Below are 27933 nucleotides of genomic sequence, written 5' to 3' on the forward strand. Positions count from 1 at the left end.
TACTATTGAAGACATTTCATCAGCAACACATCATAATAAATATACTATAGGGGTATTCATTGATTTAAGAAAAGCTTTTGACACTCTGCAACACTCCATCTTGATTTCTAAGTTAAGAACTTATGGTGTGAGAGGAATAGTATTGAACTGGTTAAGCAGCTATTTAGATAATAGGTTTCAGTATGTGCAGTGTTTAGGCAATTCATCTGATAGAATGAAAATAGAATGTGGGGTCCCTCAAGGTTCTGTTTTAGGACCAAAACTTTTTAATTTATACATAAATGACATTTGCGATGTGTCAAAAATGTTGAATTTTGTTTTGTTTGCAGACGATACAAATTTTTATTGTTCCAGAGAGAACTTGAAAGAATTGGCTAAAATTATGGTTATTGAAATGAAAAAAATTAAAAAATGGTTTGATGTAAATGAGTTATCACTGAATTTGGACAAAACAAAGTTTATGATATTCGGAAACCGTGTAAAGGAGGAAGAGATAGTATTTTCTATAGAGGGAGTATTAATTGAAAGAGTGACAGAATTCAGTTTTCTGGGTGTAATAGTGGATGACAAGTTAACATGGAAATCACATATTGAACATGTTAAAAAAAAAGTTGGCTAAAAGTATTTATATCCTGGGTAATGTTAGATATATATTAGATTACAAGACAATGAGAATATTATATTTTTCATTGTTTCTACCCTATCTGAGCTATTGTGTTGAAGTATGGGGGAATACATACGTGACTAATATGAAACCATTATACTTATTACAGAAGAGAGCGCTTCGAATTATGCATAATGTTAAATATAGAGAACACACTAATAATTTGTTTATAAAATCGAAATTGTTAAAACTAGAAGACATAGTGAAATTACAGACTTTAACTATTATGTTTAGGGCGAAAAATAAAACACTACCTCTTAAGTTACAAAGTTTATTTGTATTGTGTTCAGAAAATGGGGACAGCAGAAGGAAGTTTTATTTTAAGCACCGGTTTGCAAACCCTTCCTTCTGTCACAAATCAACCCTGACACTCGATGTTCCTCTGCTCTCCAGAACATACCTCCACCTCTCCAAGCTCTCTTCCACCTGCTCCCTACTCTCACTACAGATCACAAACACATTTCACAGAAACTACCATCAACCTGTCATCAGCATCAACCTAATCCCTGATGCAGGCCTTGTCAGGCCTGATAGGCGAGCAAAACTAGTGAACTCAAAAGCAAAACCAAGAGAGACCGTCCTAAACTTTTTTCATAAAGACTTATTTCACACAAAAAGGAATTCAGACAATAGAAGACTTGTCTAGAACTCTGGGGAAATGCACAGGTCTGATGAGGCACAGCCAGGTGGTCCTACTGGCTGAGGAGCGAGAAATCCAGAACTCCGCCCCAGGAGGGGCGCATGAACCGGATCTTGACAACCCTAACCTTGAACTCATCTGTCACTCCTACTGCATACCTCATACATGCCCTTATACGTAGATTATGAGGAACAACTTTGAAAGAAAATACAAAAAACCAAAACAAAACCCAACCATCCCCCCAATAATTGTACTCAGTCTGTTTGTAAATATAGTAAACATCTAAGTTGAATTAAAAAGAATATTCTATATTTAAAAGAAGACAAAGCATTTCACGTTATTTTAACCCCCACCCCTTCCTTTTATCACAGCAGCTAACTCGTTTCTAAAATTAGATTTTTATCTTTTTTTAGTACATGTTTTTGTCACCGGTCAATTTTGTTGTTCTTTCCAAACCAATGCGCTTGAATGCGCGACATGTCTCGAGGGTCTTTCCTTTCCGAGCTTAAATGTTTGAACACGAATGCAGCACTTACCTACATAAAAGGCCTGAGTTGGTACAGTCCAGTGATGCCAAAAGTTATATTTGACGTTTCAGAGTTTTTGACAGTATCCCACTGGTTTGTTATACTCGATAAATAATAAATCAATGTGAAATTGTGTGTTTTTGTGTTTTAACAAGACACAATTCAGGATGGAACGAATATATCAAGTTATACGCTGCCCCTGTTACATTCCGATAATGGACTGGCCCGTGGTTAGGCCTTTGCAGTGGGGAGTTGTTTGGCGGACCCCGCAAGTTTTTCTATACTTTACCTGTTATTTTTGTTTGTCTAAAGAAGGGCAAATACTCAGCTTTTGGCATCACTTGCTTCGTTATTCATTTGGTTTGTCGACGGACCGTAAAAATTAACAGTTTAGGGCGTGGTACCGGGCCAAAGTAGGAAGCAAGGTAGATAGGAAGGACGATATCGTTGAGTCGGACTGTCCACGGCTGAGCTTATGATGCCGACGTTGCGGGATAGCACCATGTCCCACCCCGGCGAGAATTCCCACCAAGTCCGGGTGAAAGCTTACTACAAAGGGTAAGAAATAACCATGTATTTTAGTATTTAATATATCCAATTGGGAATAACTTACTAGCACCAGTTGGAAAGACTGCTAGTAAGCTGGCTAACACTAGCTCAGTCAGCTAACGGCTGGCTAATGTTGGGAACCACCGGGTTTCGGTAAACTTGGGCAGGCGGACAGGTGACACTGTCCAGGCGCTCCGCCTGCGAAAAGTCAGTCTCGGTGGTATCTGAGAAATTTTTCAGCTACACGGCGAAATTGTCATGTGGTTTAAATTAGTTAAATCTGTCTCAGCATGAAAGCTTTGGAGCTAGTCTCTCAGCAGCGGGCTAACAGTTGCTATCTAAGTTGATAAGGATTTGGCGTCTTGTTATTGATCGTCTTTACATTTATTTTGTCCTATCTCTGGCAGCACAACATGTCCTAAAATACCGCTTTTGTGTCACTTCGGGAGGCACAATGTGATAGCAGGAAATCCTAATAGTTGTTGAGCTTTCACAATAACTGAGGAGCTTTGAAAATCCAAATTAAGTAGTGATGTTCATGCCTTTCCAGTTAGACAATGTAATGTAGACCTATTGTTTTCAGCCTCTTATCCAGTACTTACGTGATATTAGTTACAACAACGAAACCATGTACCACTTTTATATGTAGATATGATGAGCTCATTATAAATAAAAGTAATTAAATCTAAAGATTTGTTTTTTATTTTGTTTCAAAAAATTATCAAGCTGTAATCAGGTTATAACTGTGTCACATACAGTAAAGGACACATGAGCTGGCAGTGGGAAATCTTTTGGTTTACAATTCCGCTTCCTCAAAAACAGCAGCAACCATCATAAATGTTTCTGACTAGTTTAGGAGCAGTTTATCAACTTTTGATGTTCACACTGTAGCCAGAACTGTAATATCAGGGTTTTGCCTGGCTCAAAAAGGGGTAAAGAGACTGTGTTATTGAACTTTCCAGCATTTTGTTTCTATTTGTGGCCACTTGCTGAACAAAAATCAATTTTAAGCTTAGTGCAAAGATGCTGTTTGAACGTATTCTTATCACAGTTTCGGTGATTTTCCTTTGTGGAATGTCAGAAGCTCTCTGATAGGCGCCAACGTGTTTTCTATAGAGGAAAACCCCGGATAATCTAATATTTACATAAAGGAAAGCCTAAACCAAGTCAGTTAGCAAACAGACTTCAGCACAAGACCTGAACAATACACATCTACGTATTGTCCATTAATGTATGACATATCCAGGTGGACGGCATTGTCTTTGAGTTTCTGTCATGCTAAATAAGCATTTCGTTTCACAGTTGATTGTCATGATAGAAATAATTGATTACTCGGTTGTTTCAATTATACTTTGCCTCTGTTTGATGGAGTCAAGAGATTGGAGATCAGTCAAGACTTGAAAAGCGTGTAGTGCAAGTCATCTCAGCCATACCCGTGTAACACACCTCAGTACCTCTGTGATGTGTGTTGATTATTGGGTGGCATCTCGCAGAGAGAGGCATGTGAAATATTTCTGACGCGACGGCTGAGGAATCTCAGCTATGCTGCCAAAGAGAGATTGCAGTGTAATGGTCTCATGATTCTGCTATCGGGATGCATTAAGCCAGGATGTCATCTGAGTTGTTTTCTTTCGCTGCAGAAGTTAAGACTGAAAGATGTTAGAGCTAGTAATGCACCAAATCGATATAGTAGATTATGCAGTAGTGTCATGTCGAAGCTGTTTACCGACTGTTTTTATAAGGCCACAACAACACATCTTTATACACCTTATTGTATGAATCATCGCACAGTGTGACATATGGACGTTGAGAACGGCAATACTTCCTGTGACAAAAGACCAGAGATGGGGAAGGGAGCTTTTTGTAGAGCATAAATTTTCAACATTTTCCCCTGTGGACTTAAACACCATGTAACTTGGAAAATTTTCATAATATGAAGATAAAATTTTAAATGATGTCATTTAATACGTTCACATTATTGTTTAAAGAGAAACAAAAGAGCAGCTTCTTCTGAGGGGGTGAGGTGGGAGGCACTGATTTTATTTTGTTTTTTTAACTTCAGATCACTCTCTTGGGTTTTGGGCATTGTGACTTGCATTTTCCCGTAATTTCGTGACATTGGTACTGACACAATTCCATTAATTCTGACTGAACCGATTACAGCTAATTAATCCGAAATGAAAATAGACGGTGGCAGTGTGGCTGCTTGAAAACAAGAGCCTCTTTCATGTGACATAAAAGCGTTAAGACTTAGCAGGTTGTTCAAACACTACAACAGCTGATTTCACAGATTAATTCCATATCCGGTGCTAAAATCATTATATATGAAGTCATATGCTATAAAACGCCCACCTCCGTGACTTTATCAATGAGCTTACTCTCTTATCTGCTCTTAGTGTGGGGTGTTTTCTGGGTCTGTTCTTCACTGTTTGCATGTTTGCTGTCAGTCAGTGCCAGCAGCAGATTGGTGTCAGCCTGTAGCAGTCACCAACGCGTCTTTATTTTTCTCTCATTCAGGCTGCAAACGCACTGACCGTATGACCAGCAACTGATGGCGATGCTTTTATTTTATAGTCTGTTTCTTACGGTGGCAGAGGGTCCCAGGGGCTCAGCTGGATGAGTGGGCACTTGTTTTAGAGGGTTTTTTACTGCTCTCCCGTATGATAGAAGAGTCAGACAAAAAGACATACACAATTGAGTATGGAGAGATCTGGGGAAAAGTGACTCCTAACAGGGGGGATATGTGCATGTGTGGTGTAGACCAAGATAAATCATGAACCCAGGATTCCCCAGCATAACATAACATAGCATAACAGGTCTAGTTGCTGTAAAAATGAGCTAAAGTTCCTACATTTGAAGGTACCTTCAACAGGAGTTAAAAATAGTTGCCTTCCAGGTGAGATGGTTTGGGGATGTCCTATTTGATGTGGCCCATTACATTCTGGAGTTTCTCTCAGCTGATTCAAGAACATCTCGGTGTACCTGCAGAAGAATGCGAGGGCTGACTATGGAAAGATGGCTTTCCATCTTTTCAGTAGGCTTTAAATGCCACGGCACAGGTAAACACCTTATTAAAACACTTTGAATGTTTGAAAGCTATAGATAAAGAAAGCACTAAAAATGCATAAATTATGCAGAAACGATTTACAAATTCTAACAAAACAGTGTCTTTATATCGCTATAAATAATTAAAAATAAGTGGTCCTTAGTGTGGTAATGGACCTCTTTAAAACGTGACTTGGCAGGAGATTTTTCTGTGTTTTTAGCTTTTAACCTAGTGCTTGTCTATTTCTTTTTTTTTTCTCTAGATTTTTTTTTGTTTGTGCTGGGTTTGGAGGGCAGCCATCTGATGTTTTCCTCTTTGCTCTTGTTTTAATGATTCAGCTTATCTTGGTTGTGTATTGAAGCACAAATTTAACATTATTTTTGCTTGCCTTTCTGTAAGAAAAAAGATAACCCATAGTTTAAAATGTGTAAACCTTGTATACTTTTAGCTTGTCTTCTTAACAAAAACCTCAGTTTTTTGTTTTTTTTTAATTCACTGCACTATTTTGCCAGGAAAATTGTTTGTGCAGATTTGCCGACACAAACTAACACAAGGTTTCCTGTGTGCCAGATTAACTTCAGGATTCCTGTGTAAGGCATGTTGTTTGGCAGGAAACTAGGATTACACAGGCCTGATGGAGCAGTGGAGTTATTTTCCTCTTTTGAAAGGATTTGCTCTTCTTTGTCAAAGACTCTGCCATCTGCATCCCTGCTCGAAGGCCCGGCTTTGTTAAAAATATGGCAAGCAGTTCTTCCCTTTTCTCGTTATTTTTGGTCTGAAAGCCCCTCAAGAACTCAACCGCCGAGCCACCCACCTAAACGCCCATCTATCTACCAGAATGCTCCTCCACTGTATCTGATTCTCAGATAAATATGTGCGATTCCTGCATTGTAAGGTCTATGTTGTGTGTAGCTATGGCTCATGTTTTGCATATAGGTGTTAAGCATAATCTTGTTTCTGAGATCAGGAGGAGTGTGTTTGGCTGCTGTTGTTTTATTGCACAGAGTGACACTCCCTGTTTAGCTCTGCAGGTGAGCTATGTTGCCTGGAGACCACAGCATCCTGCGGTCAACACCAGCAAAGGCCAGACCTGACTGGGAGGATGGACTGGGAGGAATCGGGGAATTATTTGTTTGTTTTGGAGGTGGGGGGCTGTTTTGGTAAAAATTTTGCATGGCTTCATTACACGACATGTCTTTTCTTTAGTGCGTATGTGAGCGTTATGTTGGAGATTAGCATCTGTCTGTGTTTTCATGAAAAGCTTTGCTGTGCGTGTATATGTGGGTCATGTAAACTTGGATGTGGTAGCGCTGAGTGTGAGATGAATGGTTCTAGGGTCTGTGTCAGCCCTCATAGGACCCTTCTCCTCGACCCTCCTCCATGCTTGATCGCTCATCAGTGATGAATAACTTCATGCTGGGCAGTTGGGACTGCAGAGTCCTAATCACAGCTATCACCCCCTCCTCCTCCTCCTCCCTTAATTTAGCCGTGCTGTAGAACAGGGCACAGGAATGCCAGACTCGTGTGGAATGCTGTTTCCTCCTTGTTCCTCACGAGCGACGAGCTCCTAGTTGCTTATAACACAAATCTTCCACCACTCGAAGGAATCCTATAGCACGGCTTCTTTTTGAGACAGGTCACTAAATTTCTACTTTACTTCTTTACTGTGTTATTTGTCTCGTAACATGTATTTCACACAAATGGAGTAAATGTTTTGAACCAGACTGACCTACTCTCTAATGTCTGTTAATGGGGTGGGGTCTTTGAAGAGCCACTATTCCCGTAAACATGATAAATTAGCATATACTTAAGGAAAAGAGTCTGAAATGCCAGATATAACAGAAGTCTATGCAGTTTTATTTTGCCCATTCATTGAACAAAACCTGTTTGGCAGGTATCAGAATATTTTTACACCCACGAAAAAAGGGTGTAATTTGGCAAAAGGGTGTTCTGTGGCCGTTTTTATGTGTAAAATCACTCACAGAAGTGGAAACTGCAGAGTGTCTTTTGTTTTAGTCTCACACAGTGCGCAAACAAACCACAAGAACAGCAGTGTGGTTATTATAATTAACTGAAACTAAAGATTGAAATGGTGTGAGACTCCATTTTACTTAACTTAAATAAAAATAAAAAAACAAAACTGCAGCTGAAACGTGTTGTGCTAACAGAACTAAAATAAATAAATGAGAATTACTCTGCCAAGGCAGCTCACTCATTGGGCAGTATTTAATTTTAAGGGAATGGCATTGTATTTTTTTGTATATATTCTTGTTTTTTGTTCTTTTTAAACTTAAGAAATTTGGGGTGTAGTAAAAATGCCACATTTTGGGACAATTTGAATAAAGTCAGATGTGAAATTAGTCAGCGATCAGTGATATCGGAAGTCAAATGTGACTAATTGTGTGATATTTAGAATCCCATATAATAATATAATTTGCTAATTGCCAATACAAACAAAAGCAGTAATTCTAAGCGTAGTTTTAAAGATAAAATACAATTGATGAAAACTTGAACTGAGTTTCTCTTGAAGAAGAGGTCAGAGGTCCAAAGTAACATAACAATTAGAATCCCCATATACCATTCCCTTTGTGGCTGTATGTTGTCAATAGAATCAATGGCAGTTAGGTATGTAGATTTAAAAAAAAAAAAAAAAAAAAAAATCTATATAGCATTATTATCACTTTGGCCTTCAGATCACTGTTGACCTTAAAGAGAGGTCAGAGGTCAAATCTGTAAATCTTTTTACAGTACGTGCTATATGTTGATGATGAACACCACACTCATGAGAATCATAGTTATAAGGCTTTTTGTCACTTTTTGTCCAATAAATCATTAAGTTGACGTTGAAGACTAGATGTAATGGATTGTTAACATGACCCTACTCTACGCCCCACAGACAGAGTGAAACATGCAAACACTACTAAAAACACTACCTCCTCTGTGGAAGCAATAGTAGTAATAAAAAGTAAAAGTAAAACTGCTTTATTTTTAATCCTTTGTCAGTATGGTCAAACTGAAAAGCCTGAGGGGGCTTTGGTGTTTTTTTTTTTTTTTTTTTTTAATCACTCTGGCGTGTCTTTTATGTTACTTAGTCATCTGTCTCCACAAAGTGAAATGTTTGTAGTGTAATATCTGTTCTGGACATCTGAAATGTCATTCTTGAAAAATGCCACCTGTATTACAATAATTAAACTAATAAAGACAAAACTGAGTATTTTAAATTGTGGAAACTAAACTGAAACCATCATAGGTTTCTTTATTTATGTTACACATAAAAAGTAATAATGTACCTAACTGACCAGTTTTAGCTTTTAATCTTCTTGTAGTGCTTTGCCCTGACATCAGGACAGATGGGAAAATTACTAATGCAGTTAACTCAACAGCAAACTTAAAACTTAAAACTGTTAGTTAACATGTGAAGGTTTCTGTTATGAATTTGCTGAATTACTTACAAGTGAAGAATCCTAATCAAAAGAAGCAGCACGTCAGTCATCAAAGAGCTGCCTGCTTGGTGGCCTTGAAAAACAACCTCTTTCAATTAAGTTCAGCACAGTCATTATTGGTTTGGAACAATCAATAGTTTTTCAATTAAAGTTAGACTTAATGAGGACAAAAAGGGAAAATGACCAAAAGTGTTTAATAGATTTTCAAAAAAAATGCTGTAAATTTTCTGTCGACCGTCTTGTGAATTGAGTGATTGTTAGTGTCATCTTGGCTCATTGTGTCAAGTGTGAAAACACATTACCTTTGTGCTTCCTTACTTTCAGTCCTGGTGAGATTAAAAAAGAGAAACCATTCAATAACAGTCATGTTCATTATCCACAAGTCTTTTGGTTTTCTTTAGTTCATTATTTAACTGATATTTAACTGTTTATGTGAGAAATTATCTTAAATGTTGGAAATGTCTAAACTCTGAGAATCCAAGGTGAGGTCTTTTTAATTTGTTGCATCATATTTTTAAAACAAAGAATTCTGTAATGTGAGAAGTAACAGGGTTTTCCTGCATCTTTAAAATAAAAACTTTTGAAACGGAAAAAAAGTATTTCTAGCAGGACTTGTTTTTGCATTTAAAAACAAGTAACAGAAACATGATATATTGGTATTGGCATTTATAATGACTGAAAAATGATGGTTAATAAGAAAAGACAGGAGAAACACCCTTCAATCATGTTATGAGTGTTGATGTTGCATTGTCCACCAGAGGCCACTCTGCAACTTCACTCTTGGCAACACGTTTGGAACGCAACAAACACAACAACCAGCGGAGCAGAGTTGTGCTGATTGAAGTCAAGTAATCCAAGAGTTGCTGTGACTATGAAGCACGATTATTCTTAGCCTGTCATGTTATCTTGTTAGGGACTCATAAATAACTACACATAACACGTGCAAGGGAAATTTGTTTGTTTTGTGTATTGTGTCTGTGGAAGTGGCTTCAGAAGATGGGTACACTGGGGATGGACATGATCAGCAATAATACTCAGGTAGACTGTGGTGTCAAATAGTCCTTTCCCACTAGTACCTACTTGTCTTGACTCAATGCGGCTTCACTCAACTCTGTTTCGGTCATAGAACCTAATGTGTGTGGATTTGTTGTAGCACACGGCGGAAAGTCCTGTGATATCATTTGTATGCGGCATGAATGCCACAATAATGGAGGACATCAAGGCGATGGTATACCTGGTGCCCGTTGAGTGGTGTTTTGTCAGACTTGGGGACTGCTGTGTGGGGTTGTTTTTTTTTTGTTTTTTTGTTTTTTTAATGTTTAAATTTTTTTTAGAAATGGCTACTCTAAATGCCATTTAGAGTAGCCATTTCTCTTAATGCCAGGTTTAAAACATGGTGGATTTGATTCTCATGACTCTTTGAGTTATGCCACTGACTAGCCAATTGGTGGCATGTACTCTCTTGAAATCACATTTTTGAATCGTCTCAGATCACTTGGAACCCTGGCCAGGTACTACCACATAATGGAAACCCCTAAAAACTGAGTCGAACTGTTCCGAGCTGATCCGACTAGGTACTAGTGGCAAAGGGCTATTAAGCAATGCCCAAAGTGTGCCAAAAAATATCCTCCACACCATTACACCACCATCTGAACCATTGATAAAAGGCAAGCTGGATCCCTGTTTTCATGTTGTTTTGAGAGTCACAAGACTCTGTTTTTCTGTTGTCAAATTTTGGTGATTCTTTGTGAATTTCATCCTCAGTTTCCTGTTTTTAGCTGATAGGAGTGGCACATGATGTGGTCTTCTGCTGCTAAAGCCGATCTTCTTTGAGATTTGACATGTTGTGCATTAAGAGATGCTCTTTTGCATACCTTCGTTGCAGAAGACATATCTGAATGCCAGTTACTTGAGTTGTTTCTGTTGCCTTTCTTATAGCCTATAAGCAGTGTGGTGATCTGCCTCTATCATCAACAATACATTTTCACCAAGACAACTGCTGCTCAATGGATAGTTTGTTTCTGAGATTATTCTTGACAAACCCTAGAGATGGTTGTTTGGGAATACCCCAGTAGATTTCAGTAGGTTTCCGAAAGACTTGAACTGAGCAACCATGCCACATTCAACGTTGCTTAAACACCTTTCTTTCCCATTCTAATACTCAGTTTGAACTTCAGTGGCATGTCTAGATGCAGTCCATGTGACTGGCTGATTAGTTATTCACATTAACAATCATTGAAACAGGTGTACCTAATGAGGTGGCCAGTGAGTCTATTTTTGATCACTGTGTTCTACTTCTTTCCTGTATCAGCTGCAGTCTTTAGCTGAGCTCGTATCTGTGTTAATGAGGAAGTTGTTTGAAACACTGGAGATTTGGCTAAACTTTAACTACAGCATAGCCGCACAGTATTTAATGAACACCCTCAGCTCCGGTCCAGTCACACGTGACTCAGTTAGTCACTCGCTGGCATCAAAACGGCGCTTGGATCATGTACAGTCACGGTGTTGGAATTGTAGTGCGTGTGTGTGTTCATATACTCTTGAACCTTTGATGTTATCAGGGTTTTAGTAGGAAGTGGAGCTGCCATGCTGGTCCTGGAGGAGAGATCAGACTTGAGGAGTGCTGTTTCCAGTCTTTTTCTCCTCCCCCTCCTCTCACTGGTAATGATTAACACCAGCAGGATGGAGGAAGAGGGTGAGAAAATAGAGAGCGGAAGGGAAGGAGAAGAAGGCATCAGACTGTCTCTTGACGTCAGCATATTATTGCTTTATTCATTCTTGATGTGTGGTTTCGCAGACAGTTTAATACCTGCTGTGCGGAAGCTGTGCGCTGACGAATCATTTCAGATCCTCCTGTTAATGTCTTTCACCAGCTTATTGGTATTAATTATGTTTGTTCCCTTTTGAGGACTGAACCTGCATTGACCCCACACACCTCAGTCTGTCCTTGAACTTTTGTAGTAGCTGCCTTTAAAAGACTAGGATTTTATAATTGTGATAAAAAGCTTTCAAGTTGATGAAAATCTGGAACCAGCTGGGATGAAGGCTGTAAAGGGAGTAAGAGGTCTTTGTCCCCGGCTGGAGGTGGGGAGTGCATTTACACATCACTACCTTTTTCCTTGTTTTTGCCCATTCCCTCTTCTCTCTTATTCCTGATCCTGCTCCAGTAGCCGCCTGAGATCAGATCTCTTGTCGCCTGCAGACCTGTAAAAGCTTGTGTTTCACATCTCTACCCCCATCTTATTGTGTAGTAAACACAGGCAGCAGGTAACGTCTATCCTGGCGCTAACATGAAATTATGAGTGGAGTGCTGACTGCTTCCATGGGGATAACTGCTCAGCAGTTCTTATGTTTTTTTTATTTTTTTATTTAACAGGTACAACACCATGCAGTGTTAAAGAGTAAAATCCTGCATTTTAGCCAAATTGTTTATTTAAGCAGGTAGAAAAATCTATACAACCATCCAACACCTACATCCCTTTAATGACTAATTTTCCAAATGTGATGTGTCTGAATGGGACCACACAGTCCCCTCTAGTGGTGACACTTGTGCAAATAACACGACAATCTTTTGTCTAACAAATTCATTTAAAGGAAGTGGGAAAAGGCCGTCCTATACCATGTGTATAGTGCTTTGCCCCTGAGTCGTTTCCCCTCTCTCCTCTCTTACATTGTGACTAATCCTGTAAGGACATTTTCCAGTTTACTTTTTTGTGCTAATTGGTTTGTTTTTAATTTGTCACCCATTTAAAAAAATCTTATCTTTGCATCTATCTGTTTCTGCCTACTTTTTAGGGTAACTCCCCCTTTACCCCTAAATAGACGGGGCTCATAAAATTACAAAAAAACGAAAACAAAGCTGGTGTTCAGCAATGGCAAAATATTTTTGCTTTTCAGGGATTTTCAGTGTTGTAATGATGAACAACAGATGATGAACCTGTGTGCCGGGGCAGCTATGGGGTGGCAGTCATACCGAGTGATCTAAATGGTAGGGGTGCAACGATACACAAAATTTACGGTTCGGTTCGGTTCGATACTTTGGTGTCACGGTTTGATATTTTTTCGATACAAAAAAATGTTCATGCCTTTTTAATTTGTCATTTATTAAAATTATAAATATATATTTTAACTCAAAAGTACAGTTTTTAAATTTAACCCTAACCCTTGTGCGTGTTTTTTATTTTGACAGCGAATGCGCACCTGCGGACCACTTATGTGCAGCCCTGGTTATTTAGCTCGTCATATTGCAGCCACAGAAATTCTTTTGTCCATGAAACCATAAAGCTGCACTTTCTTTTTGCCTTATAGTCTGATTTGTCATAACTTCTCCGTTTTGTGGTAAGCTTTTCTTTGGCTGTCACTTCTTCACCCTGACCTGTCTTATTTGGCTCAGCAGAACTAAAATATATATCTGCCTGTGAAGGTTCTCAGTCATCCAGGTCATCGTAGTCAAATATATATCCTGCTGCTTTTACACACGCACTCACATAAGCTCAGCGATTCTCTGCGCGATCAACCTCTCACATGTTTAAGCTTGCTGCGGGAGATTTCACTTGTCATGTTTGCATAGTAAGCTAACGATTAATAAGACGATGTCAGAGGAATTGGTGCACAAATTATCATCACTCACAGATCAGTGCTGTCGCTCTCTATACACAGTTCGCACGATTGCAAAGTGAAAGCAAAAAACAAGCGCAAATTCAAACGCGATTTCAATATGTCACATATTGACAGTGGCTCACCGATGCCAATGACATAATTACCCAGCTACATTTCTGAAAGAATGCAAAAGCATTGACATGTATTTTTCCTTCCTAAAATAGCCCGACGGGCAGGGCAGAGATAGATTTTGGTAGCCCGACTGAAAAAACCGCTAGCCCCGGGACGTTGGGCTAGCGATATTGCGAGCCCTGTATCTGATTGAGGAATCACTCATCTTTGGAAAAGAGAGTTTATTACAGAGAAATGGCTCTTTCCAAAATAAAAGCTATACTATCCGCTTCTTCTGGGCTATATTCTCAGCAGCATATTAAACGTATAAGGAGAATCATGTGCTAACAGCTGTCTAAATGACTCGGGTAAAGTTTGCATGCATGCTTGCTTGTTTTTTTTCTGCTTCCACTTGTCTTTGCACTAGGATGATGTCGGCGTAAATGTGCAGTCATATTCGTTGTGTTCCCACTAGTGCTTTCAGGTTAATCTCGTTGAAATGACCTTAACGCCACAACACAGCAAATCTCCGTTAACGAGCTACCGCCGATCGCCCCGTGCATGGGGCTAGACGGCCAACACGTTAACGAGCTAACTGCGCTAACACACTAGTTCCCACCCATGTAATTGAGCATTGCGTGGCACATCCAACATACTGTTTTACTTTAGTCCATGACTCGCTTACCTTCAGGGTCATACGTCACATGAAAACCAAAATAATTCCAAACGCCAGATCTGAATGAGAGTGGGGGAGGTCCATGTTAAAAGGAGAGCTTAACTTCTGTCTCGCTAGCTTGCCCTGCGCTCTTCCTTCTGATGATGCTGTCTGTGTTGAGCGCTCAGTGAATCTGCGTTCGACTACTCCGCCTAGGCTGCACTGTCGAGCCTAGGCGGAGTAGTCGAACGCAGATTCACTGAGCGCTCAACACAGACAGCATCGTCAGAAGGAAAGTTGATAAAATAAATTACAAATGTTGTATTGTTCGATACATATGCGTACCGAACCGAAAGCACTGTATCGAACGGTTCGATATCGATACGAATATCGTTGCACCCCTACTAAATGGATGTTGTAAGACTCCTTGAGATGTCTGGAGATGTTTGAGCTTTAAGGGAGGCGTGGAAACTCATCTATGTATAGGAAAGAGGGTGCAAAAAAAACAAGAGCTTTGTAGCCAAAAATGCAAAAGAATAATTGTTTTATGCTATTTATATTGTTTTCATAATCATTAGAAGCCCAAATCGTCTGTCCATCCTTCCAGGGTTACAGGAGAGCTGGAAGCAAGAAGCAGGGTTACTCTCTGGACAGGTTCCCAGTACATTAAAGGCCAAATTAGCATCATACATGAGATGAAGGTTTGATCAGCGATTCTAGCATTGTCAGAAGTTATATTTGTTCTTGACTGAGCTTCCCTGCTTTTCCATAAAGGGACTGCAGTGGTGGACAGTGAGCCCTAAACCACAGCGGTCACGGTCCAAGAACAGCCACTATCAACTGTACCATTTTGTTTGAGTGTGCGGCTGTCTCACTCACTCCATGGCAGGCTTTCTCGCTCTTGTTTTTGCTCTTTCTCACACCCACAGTCATGCTGTACAGATGAATGCACACACAAATGTGACAGACTGTGACTCACATACAGCAGTGTTTAAAAAAAAAAAAAAAAAAAAGTGCTCTCTCACCTCTTTTCTGCCCATCATAAGTCTGACATTCTCCAGAGTTTTTGTTTGACGACATAAGCGAGAGCGGGGGACAGATTGGAGGAGTAGAGTGTTTAACAAATCTTTATGAGTAATGACTAGTGCTGATACAATCATTTATCATTTGATTAGCCAGTTATTAAATACAAATGTCAAACTTTTCTCCTTTCACACTCTCAAATCTTTCAGGGTTTCTTACATTTCAATTGAGTATTACTGTATTTTAGATTACTGGCCAGACAAAACGTCATCTTGAACCTTGGGGAGTTTTATGATAGACATTTTTTGTTCTGCATTGTGATATTTAAAGGACTGAAAAGTTTGTACAAACAGTAATCAGCAGATTATGTAATAATAACAATACATTTTCTTCAGCAGCCTTAGTAACAATATTTGATGTCTGTGAAGTGGATCATAATATTGTATCCATGTTGCAGAGAATGGATCTATGCATGCACTGATATTCAGAGTTGAAACACTAGTCATTCAGATTTGTTGACTAAGGAGGCCATTTGTATGTTTGTGGAAATTAACAAGAGGTATATAATGACATATAATAAGAAATAAATAGTGTCTGCACTCGGTTTGCACCCACAACTTTTTTTTCCTCTCTGCTTATGAAACTTGTTTCTTAAACAATACAGAACAGTGCAGAACAGTGTACTGTGCTGGTTATGGATGGATATAGATAAGATTACATTGCATGTTTTCAGCATCACTGTCTGTACAAAGTAGCAACGTAATGATTCTCTACATCAAATCATACATTGTTTTCCAGATATATTTGGTATCCAGATGGATGAGTTATAGTTTTATGAAGGGGGGCAGATGTCGTGTAGGCTGTAGACATGCTTTCTAATACTGTGAGTTTAGGCATTTTAACATGTGAGTCTATGGTGATTGGCTCACTTTTGGAATCACCCTCATATGGCCTTTAGAAGTACTACAGCTTTTGGCTTATCATTTTCTTTATTCGCTTTTAACTCCAGAGGTTCTCGGCTGTATAAAATATGGGCCTAACTTCTGGGTCTGAAATTTGAAGGCATCTGAGAAGTACCTTAGACCTGCATTCTTTTTGATGACCACCAGGGGGCGATAGCTATAATTGCAAAAAGAACTTGAAAGCTTCACTTCTCTAAATATGTTCCTGATATTTTATGGTGTAAATTTTTATTCTAAGCATCAGAGATGATTATCCAGGACATACTCATTGGCTATCAAAGACATTAACCACTGAGAGTGCAGTACAGTCAGCTCTGCCCTTTGTTGGTCGCAGCCACTTTCAAAAGATGAGGATAGTAGATATGGAGATGCCAGTCTTGGGGTTTCAGTATAGGACTTCAGAAACCAATGTATGATGGTCACATCACACCCCTAAAAGTGATATGTTGTAGCTGTATTTGTTTTTATTTATTTGGCCTTGGTATAAATAGTTAATACTGAAATTAATCTAGTGGAATGACTTTTATTGGCTGTGAGTGCGTCTAATAGAAAATGTTAGTGGCAGGAAAGTCAAATATTGACTCTGTGTTGGTATTGATCCAGAATGTCTGATTGTTTCAAGTTAAATAATGTACTTGTTTTTCTTTCCTGCAGGGACATCATGATCACACATTTTGAACCGTCCATCTCGTACGAAGGCTTGTATGGGGAGGTGAAGGACATGTGCTCCATGGACAACGACCAGCTCTTCACCATGAAGTGGATTGATGAGGAAGGTACGTTTCTAATCAGACTGCTGCCTCCACCTTAAGGTGAACAGCCATCAAAGCTGGGGCTTTTTCACAAATTAACTTATGGAAAAACAACCATTATAGAAATATGATTTAGGAGCCACGGGTTGAATTTGGCAGCATATGATGAGCGCAGGCTCACATCAGCACATATGTCATTACCACTGAATTCCATTACCATTGCATACGTCTTGTCAGTCCAGATGTATGCAGGCTGATTCAGTCCTTTGTCAGCGAGTTATTTGGCAGAAGTCATTGTGTCATAGGAAAGATGGAGATGGAACCATCAGATCATTCCACTCAGGAGAAGGTCGGCCTGCTCAAACTCATTAGACTCAGATTAGCTCCCACTGATAGCCACCCACGTAAAGTCGCTGGAGTCATTAGTCTGTGTGAGGCAGAAAAGCTGCTTGATGTTGTTACTACATACTCTGTGCTTGCTGTCTCTCCTCCTGCCCCCAAAGAGCACACCGTGAACTCAGGTCATCGTCGCTATAATTACAGAATAGACCTGGAGTTTGTCTGTATGTCTGCCTGCTGCTGATGTGTGTTTTTAAAAATACTCCACTTCGGACACTCAGTTTTCCTATAAACAAAATATAGTACTGAGTTAGATTAAGTCTTTAATCCATAAAAACGACATCTAACAACCTCCCCTTGTACCCTTAATTTCAAAACTCAGTGAATTACTTTCAGACAGTTTAATATGGCCATGGCACTTTATACTCAATGGTTACGATAATCTTTTTCACCATTGTACGTGAAAAACTTGCGATACATCGTGTATATTGGATATATCACCCAGACCTACCTGAAATATGATAAAAACTGCTCAGTTCAGAAAAGAACGCCAAGGGTTACTCCTAGTGGGCTTCAGAAGTTAAGGTGACTTCTGTATGTAGGTGGCTTTTCTTGTAAACACAAAAATGGCTTCTTAACAATTACACCTAAACCAGTAGGCTGATCTTGAGATAAAGAGTTGAGAGCCAGCAACCTGAGTAAATCATTTTGGGCTTTGGGAAATTGTGTTTATAACAAATGACTCATTTGTCAATCCAGTGAAGCAGTAATGAAAATATTTTAATTGCAGCCATAAATATCAAGGGTGCTCCTTACATACACTGTACAAGACATGCTTGAATAAGCTTAAACAATTAAATCTTTCAATATCACAAAGCATTTTAATACGTCACCTTTTTGTCCATGAACTTCAAAAACAGAAAATTCTTCACTATGTTTTAAAGCCCAGATTAGTTCAAATTTTCAGGAAACATGATAAACCTGATGAACCCATTAAAAAAACAACAACAACCCCATAATAAACCTGATAAACAAAGCGTCACTTCTGTCCTCTTCCTGAAACCAAAACTTTGTCTGTACTGATTAAACCAGACTGTCACGTTTACCTTTGACACAATAGTTGCTGCAGTCCACCCACTAATTCAACATCCACCTCCAGCAGTTTGTATCATTTTAAATTTGCACAATGTGTCATAGTTTCCATTCCTGTGCTATTTATACTATCAGCATTTAAAAAAAAAAAAAAAAAAAAAAATTTTTATGGTGATCGTTCGGGTCGAGCGGTAAGAGCAGAATTGAGCGTCGCCTTGCCCAGCCTCCTCACGAGTGACCCTGGACTTTTCCTGTAAATGATGAGGAAGTAATTAGATCTGTGTTTGAGTGGCATTTTAATTATTGATCACTGCACAAATAGGCATGTACAATTAAAAATAAAAATGTTCGAAATGGCATCATCGACGTCTGCTCACACCCACACACTTTCAGTGTTTACTTAAAAGTTCATGTGTTGCGCTTTGTATCACACCTACGATTAGAGTGAATTTTTTTGTATTTTAAATGTCAAACTGCCCCGCTGTTTCGTTCACCTTTAACTCTTACAGCCTTTTGCACCGTTTACTGGAAATACAGTTTACCTACCTCTTAATTGTCCTTTGCAGCTGCTTCCCTTGATGTAAAAAAATTAGCATCCACTTTGTGGATTTTCCTACAGGCCACATCTTAAATGCTGTGGTTTCCTTTTTATATTTCTAAGCAGGCTTTAATATTTGCATCTGGAAAATGAAATGCTGATATTTTTGAAAGAACAAAGGAGAGGGGGCGTTCAGACACACCTATTAACTAATTAAATTCCAGTAACAATTTTGGCTTCCACTAATTATTAAAACAAGATCATTGTGATGAGACAAATGTGCTAATTTTTGCCCCTTCATAAACATTTGTCTCTTTATAAAACACCAGATTTACTCCCTGTCAGACTATAGCAGGGTTATTTTGTAAAATTAGAAAAAGAAATCCACTTAAATGTGCAAAATCTACAAAAACCTTTTTGATGGCTCGGGAGATTGAGATTGGCTTTATGTGTCTCTGTGTTTCTAATCTCTATTGCTAGTATCTATTCTAGAACCATAGGAAAAAAGGTGTACATTATGTACTCTACACCGTAATTTTAATTTTTCTTTCTTTCTAAAGAGGAAGCTCATTGAAACTTAATAAATGTTGTTTTTCTTTCTGCAAGTAGTTTTACTGCAAAGGAAGTAAAAATATTCTCTTGTCCTCCCACGTGTGATTACTCCCAGTAACTTTGGTTTCTTGTGTTCATGTAAATGTGGTGAATGACATCTGGTCTCTCCTCCGCTGCTAGGTGACCCCTGCACTGTATCGTCGCAACTGGAACTGGAGGAAGCTCTGCGTCTCTATGAACTCAACAAAGACTCTGAGCTCATTATCCATGGTGAGCCTTTCTGCTTTTCACACAAGTCCTTTTTTTTTCTCTTTTTTTCGGTTACATCTACACTTTCAGCGTGTGTTCCTATATGCTGCTGTTAGAAATGTGTTAATTCAGACCAGTTCTGTAATAACTCTAAGAAAAGCCTGTTATTGTTGACTCTTTGCTTTCCCAGTGGTCTACTCACCTCCCTGTTGGGCTTTTTTATAACAAGCCAAACTGGCAGCATTACTGTTTGTTCCATTTCTGGTCATTAAGCTACAGTAGAACAGCCCTCAGGCCTGGATCATGGCTGACAGCCAGTACCAACACAGACTGCCACAATTTGACTTATTAGCAGTTAATGTCCTCCTTCATAATCAGGCTCTCCTGCTTTTACAGAGTGAAAAGCGTTAGTCCTTAATGTTGTTTTTAGTTTATAATTACAAGCACCTTAGGCACAAGACAACAGAATTAGAACAGAATTACCTTTTTTTTTTTTATTGTGAGCCTGTGTTCACTGCAATAATAGATTCTAATATATTTAGATTTTTTTTCTTGTCAGAATGAAAAACATTTCCTTGCTTTACTCATTTATCTGCAAGCAATATCATTTTTTTTTCTTTTTAGCATTTCAGAGTTTTTAACGATTTAGATATAAAAACATCAAAATAGACCATGGGACGTGAAAGACACTGACAAAGTGATTTTGCACAGTAAGTTACTGTGTAATATTCATTTGCCAAAGATCTAGTACACACTATCCGATCCATATCAAGTTATGTTGTCTTTGGATATGAATTCACAGAAACCTCCCACGTTTTTCCAAAAAGCCTTGCAAACATCTTCTGACAAGCAGCAGTGTTCATTATTTGTTAATTTTCAGTGTTGGAGTTTGAGATTCTTTCCTATTTTCGAGCTGGGTGGGGTGATCTTCGAAGAGCCAGCCACCCACCACATCGGCCGATGTGATCTATTTGCTGATAGATTGGCATTTGTAACAACCAGTAAAAGGAAAATTAAAGTAAAAGGTAAAAATGAGACAGAAGAAACGCCCGTCAACCATGTTATGAGTATTGGTGTTGTGTAGTTTGCGATCTCCACCTTCCCTGTTGGAAACAACCAGCATGCAAGCAGAGTCGGGTGGAGCGTAAATGAGTAATCGATGACTTGTTGTGATAATAAAATAACATTAATTTTAAAGTGTATGATCCTATTTTCTATTTTAAGGACTTTTAAATAACAACACGTAACAAATGTTAGAAAAATCTGTTTAGTGCATCTCTGAGGAAAAAATATATGTGTCTGCAATAAAAATCTCATATCAAACAGGCTGTAGTCATGGCTACAACATATTTCTATGAGAACTATTATTTTTTGCAGCACATAATAAAGAAAAAAAAAATCATATAGTTTGTCCAGCAGAGCATGCCTGACTACAGACAGTGTTTGACAGTAAAGTGATAATGTTAATTAAATTTTCTAGTGCAACTGCAATGCTTAAAACCGACATAACAAACAGTCAACCTAAACATCTGTCCGGTGGCTTGTAGTTTTCTTTCTTTCTTTTCTTTTTGCTTTTTATGCATCAGTAATCATGTACATTTCTGCTTATGTCTGATCACAGATGGCTAAATAATGCATACAACAAAAAGGCATCCAAACATATGTTTAATGTGCTGCTGAACTGTGAAACAGCATTACTTCTGCTGCTGGCGACTGTTTATGGGCCCCGCAGCTAGTTTACCGTCTAAGCTTAATCTGTTTGACATAGACACAACCTCATGAGTCCAGGCTGAGGGGCGATGGTTGTATATGTGGGTAGATTTGATTGGCAGGCTGTGTGTGTATGAGTATAAAACCTGGGGCTGTGGATAATGTAAAGATTTAATATAATCAGAGGTGGTGGGTCAAGAGTGCAGCAGATTCAAGTGTGATGACTGAAAGAGGATGAGTGAGACATGAAGGGGGATGTTTAGGAGAGGAAGTGAGGGCTCCGTGAGGGGCCACCAGGTCTGCTTGTTAACGAGCTCTTTGGCTGTAGCCCACGCCTCGTCTCTGACTCACGCTGCCCCCAGTCTAACTCGAGCGGTCTCTGCTGTCAACTTTGATAAAAATTGTCTTTTCCCAGTTTGTGTAGTATCATACACAAATACACATCATACACACCTGAAAAGAAGTTTTCCTTTTGCTACAGGTTCACCGTGACGATGATAGAAATGTCTGACTTTAAGACTGTCTAAAGTTAGTCATCCTTTTTCTTTCCAGTGTTCCCCTGTGTACCAGAGAAACCTGGCATGCCTTGTCCGGGAGAAGACAGTGAGTTGAACCTTTTCTTTCTTTATTTTTACCTCATTTTTAGCAGCTGAACAATCCTGCATTTAACTTGTATTTCAAATCTATCACACACCAAAGAAACCTTAAAATGGCACAGTGGTGTAATGGAGACTGTTCAATGTCTGAGTCCAAGTAAGGACGCTTAACGAGTCTGTGCAGAGAAACAGAAGTTTGTAAAAGCATAGAAACGAAGTACTGTTGCAGAAAATAAATTATCATTTGAATATGATGTATGCACAAATTATTGTCTCCTGAGGACAGGAAGCCATGTTTGAGTAACCTCGGTGTACAGTGAAAGGCCTGTAGGTTTATCCAAGTGAAAATACAGCACAATAGTTACATAACTGAAAATTAAAAGCAATACATGCGTGCAGGAGATGGGATGTCCTTACTGTATAAAGATACTTTCAGCCAAAGCAGAATGATCCCTGTGGTGGTTTGATTTAGATTTTATACCGGATGCCATAACCCTCCGATATATACAAGCTTGGGCTCAGGACTAGGAGAAAGCTTATGACCTCTAAGGCTGGGTTTGTGTCTCCTTCCAGTCTGCTTTGCATGTAAGGCAAATGGGTTAACTGCTACACCATAGAGCCACTCTGTTTTTCTATAATTTAGAAACACATCCACCTCCATTACAAACAATGTGATTCAATGGCTGCCTATGAAGCTGTGAGACAGTGTCAGGCTCACACTACATGATATTTTTGTCTGTTACCATGGTCACTGTGTGAGATTAGGTGATTATACACTCATAAAATCCTGCCTTTTCATCACCAAGAGACATGACAGACTACACGTTCCTCTCATAGGTGTAGTCCTACTGCAGAACGCGCCATAATGAGGCTCTGCCACTTTTTTCCAGAGTGAAGAAGTGGAATAATCACACTGAATAATGTGGTTCAAATTCACTGAAGTTTATTTCATGCAGGAGAGCCAGTAAAGACACATTGATGGTTAAAAGTCATAAGAGATGCCGACTGATTCACAGCTTTGACTCAACATGCAAGAAATGAATTCAATGTTTTTACCTGTCTAAAAATCAAAGAGAGAGTATCGAACCACATTTATAAACTTTAACTCAAACAGTTTTAGCACTTTTCAACAAACAAGATTACACAGAAAATCCACAAAACATTGCAGAACGTGTTGTGATGGTGGTGTTTCAAATATGGTTGTGAATTTAGAAAGTTTACATTTTTGTCCGATCACACGTGTGAAGCTGGATGCTTTTTTTTTTTCTTCTCCCCTCCCTCCACAGAGTCGATATATCGCCGTGGAGCTCGACGCTGGAGAAAGCTTTACTATGCCAGCGGTCACGCCTTTCAGGCCAAACGCTTCAACAGGGTGAGACGTAATGAATTGTGTAGTTCTCTGCACTGCTATGCCTATTTTTAAGTGGTTTTTTTTTTTGTTTTCGATCATCTAACGTGCTTTAATTCAACAGCAGTTCACCAGTAACAATCGAAATACATACTGTTTAGAGGGGCTTTGTGAGTTTCATGTGGTTGCTGGTAGGTAGCATAACAACAGCAGTGACTCCAGACATGCTTGCAAACGTATGGGACGGGTTGGACTATCATATGGACGTATGCCGAGTGTCCAGAGGGGGGCACATTGAGCACAACCATGTATTTTAAAATTGGCATTACTTAAAAACTAAAAATTTAAAATTACTGCAATCTTCCATGTAATTGTGTCATTCTTTTTGATACATCCTTTATTTCCCTTCTGTTTTGTACATTAGTGTCTAAATATTGCAATGGCTTAATGGAAGTTTTAAACCTCAGTGATTTTAAAGTAGTAAGGGGGTTGATTCTAGACGAGCAGACTCGTTCATGTTTCAGAAGTCATTGTTGTCTCTGTGCCACTCTTTGGATTATTCTGTGTACTTGATTGTGATAATGATTTTTGCTCCTCTCGCCCACCCGAGCAGCGAGCCCACTGCGCCATCTGTACAGACCGAATCTGGGGTCTGGGAAGACAAGGCTACAAATGCATCAACTGCAAGCTGTTGGTTCACAAGAAGTGCCATAAACTGGCGACAGTAGAGTGCGGCAGACCGATGATCCATGTGAGATCTGTTACCATCAATTAATCAAATACACACTGAACGTTTGTCTCTGTGATGATTGTACTTTAATGATGGATGTTATTCTGTAGGATCCAATGATGCCCAGCACACAGCCGAGTCAGCTAGACCCACATGAACAGCCAGGTAACACACACATTTAAATCATTTCAAGTTTTAAAGCACAGTTTTCTCTGTTAATTTACATAATATAGTCTGTGAAATTAGCCTCAGAGGCTCAGTTATGTAAGACGGCTCCACAGTGCGTTCGTGCGTTATCACCGATGACTGACGGCATCACCGCTGGGCATTGGGCAGGTTAAGTTGGGTTATGTTAGGTTGCGCCTGTTAGAGTAGCACTATCCACCCAACTCGGTTATGAGTGGAGATGCAATATGAAACTATAAATTTTATAATGTGATCATGTTAATTTAATGCATCAATGGTAGGGCTCTGCAATTAACCGAAATTTAATTTCGGCTCCAGCTGCGACTTGCAGTAATTTTGAAAATAAGACTGCTGAGATAAAACAATTTTTCTTTAGATTTTTTTTTTAGTTTTTTTTTTTTTTTAAAGCAGTACCACCCCCAACCACCCGAACACACACATGCACGAACATGCACCCACGCACAGGCTGTATTAGCTCAGGTAGAGACTAGGTTTGAAGCACACTACCAAACAGTAAATGCCTGTTGTTTCAGAATTTGAGGTATGTGATAAATAATCTTAACACTCACTAGATTTAAAGTAATTATTATTTTTACCACAGTTCAGTGGTCCCGTAAGAGCACCCTGTATTCCAGTGGGTGCAGCAACACACCCTAAGACAGCACTTGTACTCCACCAGAAGCACTGCAGGGCATTTCAGAAGCATCCCAAAAATGTCTTTCTGCTCTGCGTCATGAAAGATGTACACAGAGTCAGTTTTTGATTAAGCCTGTGTGCAAATTAGCACGAGGGGAAGTCAGTTTGGTTTTGTTTTTAAAATAAAAGACCTCATGCAGACTAAGACCTGATTTAGAGTTCTGTGTAGTCTTTGTTGAGCCTACGATGTAGCCTTAGTAAGTGACCGGCGTCGTCGGCATTTACACATACTGGTGTATTACATGTTATTTATCATGTGGGTGTGTCCCCAGTGTTTTATATGTGGTGCTAGCCAAATAAAATACTAGGGCTTTCCCTGGATCCCCACTCTTTGTGGTAGTCAGGTTTTTCCGGGGGCAAATGCATTCATTTAATTCTTTGTACATTCTCTTACATCAATCCTGATAGTTTCAGCAGTCTTCCTCTAGGAATTTGCTGAGTTTTGTGATTCTTTATATTGATGCCATGGTTATTCTTTATACTAGGGTGATGATTTTTTTTCTTTCATTGATAAATTTAAAAACTGCAGTGAAATGAACAGGAGAAATCAACAATGCTGAGCAGGTCAGTCACAATAGTTGCGGGCTAAGTTGACCCAACGTTACAGAAGGTTAATTTTAATCTTAATTTCCCACTGAAGCATAAATCAAACACGCCACAGACTCGCACCATGTGTAGTCCCAGGGATTAGGAACAAAATGTGGAGCTGATTTTGAGTGCCCATTATTTTATTGCCAGTGTTTAGATGACACCGAACTCAGCAAGGAGCTTGAAAACCTGGACTACACGTTGATCAGCTGATTTTGGGAGCTTACCAGCAGCTCCAGATTTAGGTGCAGTTGAGTGGTTGAGAACTTTGAAAGAGGTTAGGATCATTGTTTGCTGTTAGAGGGGCACCTAAAGCTCAGTGTGCCATTATTGAAGTGCAGATGTCCTTGCTTTACTGATATTGTGGCTTGATTAACATTAAAATAATTTATAAGGTGTAAAGGCATACTTTCCTACTTATGTATTCACAAAATGGTCTGGTTTTGTTGTATTGCTAAACAAGGGTCAATACAAACTGGCTGTTTTCTTTTCGAACCAAGGACAGAGAAATTACTCTGGTGCTGCAGAGCTGTGAACAAAGCGTGTGACTGTCTCTCACCTATTTTCTCTCATCTCTCCTATTTTCCTTTTTCCTCTCCTGCCTCCCCCTCGCCTTCTGTCTGTCTGTCACTCTGTCACTCCCCCCCCCCCCTCTCGCAGGCCCTCAGAATAAAGACTCCAGAGAAAGCTTGACTTACGATGGAGAAGAAAAAGAGGTGAGAGAGAAATCTTTTCAAACGCTCTTGATACGTGACTCATAATCTGTCAAACCTGACACGCTGACTAGATGGATATATGTATATTTAGAAATTGGTGCTGTTTGGGTGAGAGGGAGAAAGATCATCTGTAATTGGAAGCAGGTTTTCATCTGTGAGGATTTGGGCGATCCTTCTTTCACCTGCTGTGCATGCTGGATGCAGAGAGCGTGGAGACGTAGGCACCTGTGTAGTGGTGTTGGTATTGATTTCCTTTGGTAGAGCTAATAAAGTAACCTTTTATCACAGCTCTTAACACCAGAGGCTGATTAATGGCCAGGGATGCAGTTTGGAGGTTGGTAGGGAGGATTGTTGGATGAGGCAGGAGAGCTGGAAATGGATAAAGACTGAATTGAGTTGGACGCCGATAGACTGAGATAAAAGAGGGCAGGCCGAATGATGTTATCTTCAGCTCCATGTGTGACTCTGGGGATGGGGTTGTCACGTGAAGGGATGTTAGATAGATAGGTAGTCGAAACGGTTCACTACAGGATAGATTACAAGAGAGCAGAGAAGGCGGGCGAGGAAACGGTGAAGGTGGGAGTCATGTTTACAGAGAAGGACTATAATACAGCCAGGGATTGATCTAATGGTAGCAGCATGATGGTATTAAATCGAGACAAGAAAGTCATTACTAAGATTTATTGCCTAAAAGTGGTGCTGGGAGCTTTTTTAATATCATTTACAAAATCACCCAAAGGAAATCACACTCATGCTCAAACCAACTCATCAGCTCTGTCAATAGTTCAGTGAAAAAAAAATATCTTGAGAAAGTCAGAGCCAAAACCATGCGTGATTAATCGGCTCAGAGTTGAATTCATTATGTTTTTGTTATGATAGTATTTCGTGCTCGGCCCCATCACTGGGGTTCCTTACCTTTTTTTTAATTTTTATTTTTTTTATATTGCACCTCGTAGGCACGGAGTAGCAGAGACACAGGGAAATCGACTTCCAGTCTGGGCCTGGCTGACTTTGACCTGCTGCGGGTGATCGGCAGAGGTAGCTACGCCAAGGTGCTGCTGGTACAGCTGAAAAAGACGGAGCGCATCTATGCCATGAAGGTCGTCAAGAAGGAGCTGGTCAACGATGACGAGGTAAATCAGAAGAGGTGTAAAGACTGCTGATGCCTGACGTGCTTACCAGACATATAAAAGAAATCAAAGAAATCTGGATGAAATCTGATGAAATTTTTGTACTTGTGTATCAAGGGCGATCTATTATATTCTTTTTAAGATCCATATTTTTATTCTTTGGAGTCGCTAGAATAGCTTTGTATGATTCAGTTCAAAATATTTGGTTTATGCTATACGAGACTCCCTCAGATCATCCTTTGTCTCAAATTAACAGAACTGTACCATAAATATGAGAAAAGGTGGGCAGAGTAAAATGGAGATGGCCCGTCAGAATCTAGTAATAGATCCATGTCCTGATCTAGACCGCAATCCACCTGTTGGTGAACTAGGATTTAGAGCATCTGAAGCCTGAGCTTTTGGCTCACACGATCTACTTACACATATGGTGAGCATGAGTTCATAATAAAGGCTTCTTAAAGTGCGTAATTTCCACCAAAATTGGGTGATTTT

At 39.4% G+C, this 27933-nt stretch overlaps 1 protein-coding gene across 2 annotated transcripts in view; it reads left to right on the top strand.

Annotated features, from left to right (window-relative positions):
• Positions 1 to 2045: 2045 nt before the first annotated feature.
• prkci (protein kinase C, iota) overlaps positions 2046 to 27933 on the top strand; it is a 43076-nt gene continuing 17188 nt past the window's right edge. The window contains exons 1-9 of one of the 2 annotated variants that reach the window (XM_040017266.1): positions 2046 to 2389; positions 16874 to 16995; positions 19673 to 19762; positions 22004 to 22054; positions 23334 to 23419; positions 24009 to 24146; positions 24236 to 24290; positions 26256 to 26311; positions 27268 to 27444. In XM_040017266.1, coding sequence (XP_039873200.1) covers positions 2307 to 2389; positions 16874 to 16995; positions 19673 to 19762; positions 22004 to 22054; positions 23334 to 23419; positions 24009 to 24146; positions 24236 to 24290; positions 26256 to 26311; positions 27268 to 27444 — 858 coding nt within the window. In that variant the 5' untranslated portion in view covers positions 2046 to 2306. The remainder of the gene's footprint in view (positions 2390 to 16873; positions 16996 to 19672; positions 19763 to 22003; positions 22055 to 23333; positions 23420 to 24008; positions 24147 to 24235; positions 24291 to 26255; positions 26312 to 27267; positions 27445 to 27933) is intronic. The other variant, XM_040017256.1, reaches the window with a different exon arrangement.

This window comes from Simochromis diagramma, unplaced genomic scaffold, assembly GCF_900408965.1.
Source record: "Simochromis diagramma unplaced genomic scaffold, fSimDia1.1 OVJJ01000205.1, whole genome shotgun sequence".
Lineage (NCBI taxonomy): Eukaryota > Metazoa > Chordata > Actinopteri > Cichliformes > Cichlidae > Simochromis > Simochromis diagramma.